At 38.9% G+C, this 6,401-nt stretch overlaps 1 protein-coding gene across 1 annotated transcript in view; it reads left to right on the forward strand.

The window, feature by feature from the left end:
* The window catches only part of CAMK4 (calcium/calmodulin dependent protein kinase IV), a 169,406-nt gene extending 166,021 nt beyond the window's left edge, over window positions 1-3,385 (forward strand). Inside the window, exons 10-11 of the mRNA XM_074166544.1 lie at window positions 354-506; window positions 3,221-3,385. Coding sequence (XP_074022645.1) covers window positions 354-506; window positions 3,221-3,385 — 318 coding nt within the window. The remainder of the gene's footprint in view (window positions 1-353; window positions 507-3,220) is intronic.
* Window positions 3,386-6,401: the final 3,016 nt, after the last annotated feature.

Consider the following 6,401-nt stretch of genomic DNA (forward strand, 5'->3'; position numbering starts at 1 on the left):
TGGTTTGAGAATCCCTTACAGTTTATGTGACAATTCAGACAAACAACAGCCTGTGGCAGATACAGGCCAGCTGCATTGGTACATGCTATTACAAATGTTGGTAACCAGTGGCTTCTTCTCCTCCTCTCCTCCTTAGTAGTTGTCTTATTCAGGTGTTATTTATGGAGGAGCAAGAAATGCTAGAAAAAAAAAAATACATGCAAAGACCTGGATGCAAATTCTTGTTGGTTTCTTAGAATGTGTTTCACTAAGATGCTTCCCAAACCAAGACCAGAGACCCGAGATGCAAAGCTCAATAAATGTAAATTAAGAATAAGGTTAACAGTCTTCTGTATTTCTTCCTTGTGATGCAGGTTAAAAAGTTGATTGTTCTAGACCCCAAGAAACGCCTCACCACTCTACAGGCTTTGCAGCACCCATGGGTCACAGGGAAGGCAGCAAACTTTGCACATATGGACAATGCACAGAAGAAACTTCAAGAGTTCAATGCCCGGCGTAAACTTAAGGCAAGTCTCTGGACATAGCCTCTATTTTGGCCACAAAAGCATGCAATTAAATTGGTAGCCTTACAGAAACCTTGGACATTTTTGAGGACAACATTCTGTAGTGGTATGGAAGCTTTTTATTTAAGATGACTGGTGAAGATTAAAAAGTTGAAGCTGATTTAGTCAGACAAATAAAAATGCATGAGGCTGATTGAAGACTCTGTCTGCACAGACGGAACTGCTGAGAATGTACACAGCTTTTATAAATTTCTTCCCTTCCTTCCTTCCTTCCTTCCTTCCTTCCTTCCTTCCTTCCTTCCTTCCTTCCTTCCTTCCTTCCTTCCTCCCTCCCTCCCTCCCTCCCTCCCTCCCTTCCTCCCTTCCTCCCTTCCTCCCTCCCTCCCTCCCTCCCTTCCTTCATTCCTTCCTCCCTTCCTCCCTTCCTTCTTTCCCTTTTTCCTTTCTTGCTTCTGTCCACCTGTCTGTCCTGTACTGCTTGCGCATCCGTAGAGTACTGACCAGAAAGAACAAAATCCTGAGTAGTTTCTTCATGAACATCCATAAATCTGGAAGATATTTAATGTACTGTAGCATATTTTGATCTATAAGCCAGCCTCAGTTTCTATACCTATCAATACAAAGCAGGAGCTTAAGCCATACTTCTGTAGGATTTAGAGTCAGCATTTCAGACGTGTAGTTCCATAAAATGGGTGGGTTGAGATTATCAGGCCCAAAACTTGCATTTCCAAGTACCCATGAGAATAAATGTGCAATACCATTCTTTATCTAGAAATTAAATGCTGCAAGGCAGGAGTGCAGGTGGGACCTGTGCTGAAAATAACATTAGGTTTTGAGTCACCAGTATGCTCCTTTACTATCTAGTCTACATACCTACCATAGGAAGAAGCAAGGAAACATTTTTAGGTGCAAATAGCAGGCAGCTGGGCATCTAACTAACGTGACATTGGGAAACTTTCTTCTCCCCTGACCCCTTCTTCAATTGCTAAAGATTTGTGTCTGCTTAGGAGGGACTTCCAGGGATACTTCAGTACAGAAATTATTACCAAGAGCTATAGAGAAGCTGCTCTTGTAGCCCTGGGGAATACGAGTAAAAAGCATCATGCAAAAACAAATTCACATACACTGACCCTTAACTTTGGTTTTGCTCATTTCTTTCAGTATTATTAGGGAATTGTGACAGAGAATCTCCACAGGGCAAAGAAAAAAGTTTTGTCATTTAGAAAGGTCTCAGACACTGTAGATAAAATTCACAGTGATGTTTTGCCTATGCAGAACTGACTAAATGCATCCGTTAATATTGTTCTGTTCAGAAAGATTTCTGCAGCCTTACAGCAGGATTGCCGTCTATTCACTGAAGATGCCACGCAATGTTGTTGTATCAAAATGATGTCAGAGCATGAACAGAGTCATAAATTTCATTATTTCTGAGTGAGCTGTTAAATTTCCTGCCCAGGAGGTCACAAAGAAATGCATGCCCTTTTTGCATGTTTTTATTTTGCTTATCTTTATATTTGTACATCTTTGATCATCAACAAGATATTTTTTTGAAGCCCAGTTTATTTAGATCCCTATAGCCAACCCATTTATACTTGCTTATTTAAAAGCTATTGCTTTTTATTAGTTTGTTTCTTCATTGCTTTTCTATTAAAGATTAAATGACCAAATCTCCAATTATTAAGAGAATTAACTGGAGTTAGAAGTTACTGTAGAGTTAATAGTTTTACACATATATGTATATATACATATATGTATTTTATACATATATGTATAAAATGAACCATAAATTTTTAGACAATTCTCGTCCAAAAAATAAGAACAGAGCAGAAAACCAAGTAGTGAATACATGCTTTAGTTGTTTTGTTAGTAAGAAAAATTCAAAATTATCCTCTCTTTCCCAGCATACAAATCCAGCAGCAGGCTTTCTTTACATGAAGACATATTTTTATAGAATAACTCTAAAGCTCCCAGTCATGATTTGGTTTTTCAGATTGTGCTGAATTTGTTTCATAAATATCCACATGGGTAGTGAGAGTCAATTACATTAAAAGTATCTTTATAATATTGAGTGGCCTGTTCTGTTCATAATCTGTTGTCCAAAGTCCTCTCACCACTAATGTGGATGTCTGGGATTTTTCTTTTCTTCATTTCTGTATGTTTGTTTTTTCAGGCAATAAAACTCTTCAAGGCAACGGCTAAGATAACTATCCTGATGCATGTCTTCATTTTGTGACATTTTATGTGATGTGAGAGCCTATGCCCAATATGTATTTATATATATACATAAGAAGTTGACTGTGTGCTCTGCACCATTGTGCATGGCATATGCAATAGTGCAATAGCGCTTTTGTGAACTTTTAATGGAATAATCAGTGATAATAGTGCTATTATTATTATGACAGAAGATAACTTCCTTTTTGCCATCTAACTTCAACACGAGAGATCTGAAGTAGTTTCTTAAAAAAAATGCAGCATGTGCAGCTGAAAAAAAATACTCTGTTCATGCTGGCCAACCTGTAACCTTGTGAAAGCAACAGCTTTAAACCTCAGTCTGGTGTTTCAGGTGGCTGCCTAAATCCAGGCCCAGGCAGGTATATGAATGTGACATTGCCATGAAGATTAAACGTGATTATGTTCCCACATGGGACTATGCTAAGGCTGCAGTGCTGACAGACCCTGTCCTTTAAGGAATTTTTGCTTGATCCTCTCTTTCTCAGGCTGCAGTAAAAGCTGTGGTGGCGTCAACTCGCCTCGGCAGTGCCAGCGGTCACAGCGCCCACGACAGCAACAAGCCCAGCCATAACCCATCTCCTGTCCATGATGGCAAACCCGAAGAGAAACCCACTCAGGAAGCAGAAGCAGCTCCAGAAGAAATGTCTTAGGTCAATGTGCTTCCTTGTTTCAGCTGAGATATGTCATTTCATACACCAGCTAACTTGTCATTCAGCAAGAGAGATTCGTAAGCTTGGCCTCTCTGGTTCTGCTTTGGGGTGCCAAATGCACTGGCTGGTGATCCTACCTTCAATGCATGTGACTGCTTATGAAAATAGTAAACTGTTCCATAAGGCATGTCATGGAAACAGTGTTATTTGCAGTAATACCGGCAGGTGAAAACATGGGGATAAATAACTACCTACCATAATGCGTATGCTTTATATACATCTAACCAGTGTTTCTAGATGGCATTTGAAACAAAATACTATTTAGTTTGGTTTTATGGAAGTAGGTGTCTTCTGTATGTTGTGAATTTCTTTGAACTGATTCCTTCCAGATTCATAGTGCTGCAGCAGATGAAATGGAAGGAAATACCAAGCCAATGCTTTTAAAACTGATGTACGAAATAATGCTTTTTATCTGTAAAACTCAAAAAGTATTTGGGGATTTATATGCAAAAAACATTCCACTACTTCTGGGAAGAAATTGAAATGTTAGTTCCACTAGGCATGAAAATGTACGTTCCTCAAGCTTATGTTGAGAATGCCTTATTCTGAATTTTCCTGTTTATATACAGTATTTTAATGACAACCAAAATCACTCAGATTTCTGCCATTTCATTCTCTAGTAAAGTGTTAGCAAAACAAAACAATAGACTAAAAGAGGTTTAGAGTAGATGCAAATTTTTGAAATACCATTATATTTATTCATTAATTTCTAAACTGTGCAGCTAGAAGATGTTTTTATAGGGCCTAAGGGAATAATCTGCAATTATACAAGTTGTAAATGCTTGAAGGAAGCTATTCCACAACTTAATGATTTTGCTCTGGGGAAACACTCTTATACAAGGTCTGGGAGCAAGTAATGTAATCTAATTGCTTCCCGGGTAGTTTAACCTTATGAGTAACCAGTTTCCACTTGTCAGCATAATTAGTCCAGATTTTCCTAACAAAGGACTGCTCCTGCAAAGTGATCCACCAGCACAGATCTTGCATCCACTCAGAGCTCCTGTGTCTTAAGTTAAAAGCTGTGTGCATGGACCAGCTTGCAAAAGTAGGATCAGGCTCTTCACCTGTCTTGATTTTTTCATTGAACATAATTGATAGGAATTGAAAAACTTACATGCATCAGTGTGTCTGACCGTTTACATTTGTTTGTTATCACTTTGATAGCACGTGAATTTCATAATGTTATTGATATATTACAGAAATGGCAAAAAGAACCTGATGTACAACTATGTCATTTGTGTTTGTTAAACTTTTTAATACTGATAGTTACCTAAGACCCTAATACACTCAATATTCCTCTATTGCTTTAGTTGTTTTCATGTTAAGTTAGGCCTTGCACAACTTGCCTTGAAAAATATATCAGCTACTGAAAAAACAAGTTGTTAATAAAACATTCAGTAGCTACATTTCCTGGTGAAATTAAAAGGTAATGCAATGTTATTCATAGGGTAGGTTTGATAAATAAAATGTAATCTAGATTAATATAAAAAGAAAGATTAAAGATACTGTCTTTACTAGGTGAGAATGCATGCTAATGAATATACTGTACTTGAGATTTTTTTTATCTGTTTCTTACAACTCTTTGAACTTGTACAAGAAGGTTTGCTAATTAAGTGCGGTTGAAATTTAAAGTACATGCACCCATCCTTTTCCCAGGTGACACACTGAGGTCAGCTGAAACAGCTGGTGGGGGCATGGCAGCTGCGAACAGGTCAACAAGACACTTTTGCAGATTTTCCCTTCAAAACAAGTACAGTAGGACTGATCACTTCGGGGAAGGTGATAGGAAGGTGATACATCCACCTGTCTCACTTTTTTTCCTACCTTTCTTATCTCCTGCGAGGGGACTTATCTCCTTATCTCCTCCTCCTGCAGGACAGATGCATTTCTCAGCCACAGGTCTCTCCCTGATTACAGTGGTGAAGCCATCCGAGTTCGGTTGGTGGGGAGGTTGGAAGGGAGAGGTTGGATTTCTGTAACCTTTCCTCCTTCATTTGGGATAGTTGCTTCTAATCTGCAGGAGCGGAGCCGTCTGCACAGTCGTTGTGCATCTATGAGTGCTTGAGCAGAAATATCTTCATCTGAGGTATGGTGTTTGTTGAGCTGAAAAGTAGTCCCAGCTGATTGCTAAAGTTATCCCTTGCTAAATTATACCATAGCATATCATGAATGGGAACTGATGGCGTGCAACTGGAGACCTCTCTATGACAGCACAGTCTCGGAGGCAGCTCTGTCTTGTGCATAAAGGCTCTGGGGCTTCAGTTTAGCTTCCTTTTCTTTTATTATGCTCAATATGAAACAACCAGGATGTCTGCGCTAAACAAATCACCAACAGGTGACTCAGTAAAGTAGTATGTCTGGCTTACGTCTGACTACTATATAGAAGGAAGAGCAGTGCTAGGGTGTGTGCATGTAAGTGGAGAAAGGAATGTTACGTGCATTCTTTTTCTCTGAAAAATTACATCCTAGTGGCATCTGCCATAATTCAGGCTTGGGAGTAGAACACCAGTGTCTTACCATGGCTGAAATATAGCAACATGCCCGAAAACTAATGGAGGTGGACCAGTTCCACATCTGTGGTTGTAATCTAGGTAGAAAATTACTGATGCTCTTTTCTGTTGAAATCCTAAGCTTTAAGTTTTTAAAATTTTCAACGTATTAGCAAAATCCTTCAACTACAAAAGGGGGAACCTTGGCATCGTTTTGAAGTATTTTAACTTAGCAATATTTTTCCTTACAAGCAGATTGTAGTATTGGCCAGTGAAAGTTTAATATTTAAGAGCTAGGCTGAGGATCTGGTGGCTGTTGAATGGCTAACAATGTCCTGCCTTTGCACAACAGCAAGGGTTTTTTACAAGTTCAGAAAGATTCACTCCAAAACACAGCAGATTTCCTGTCATTTTGAACACTTTTGCTTGTGATTTTGCAGGTGACAGGGTAGATTGCACTGCGTGAG

The sequence above is a fragment of the Numenius arquata genome, chromosome Z (genome assembly GCF_964106895.1).
Source record: "Numenius arquata chromosome Z, bNumArq3.hap1.1, whole genome shotgun sequence".
Taxonomy (NCBI): Eukaryota; Metazoa; Chordata; class Aves; order Charadriiformes; family Scolopacidae; genus Numenius; species Numenius arquata.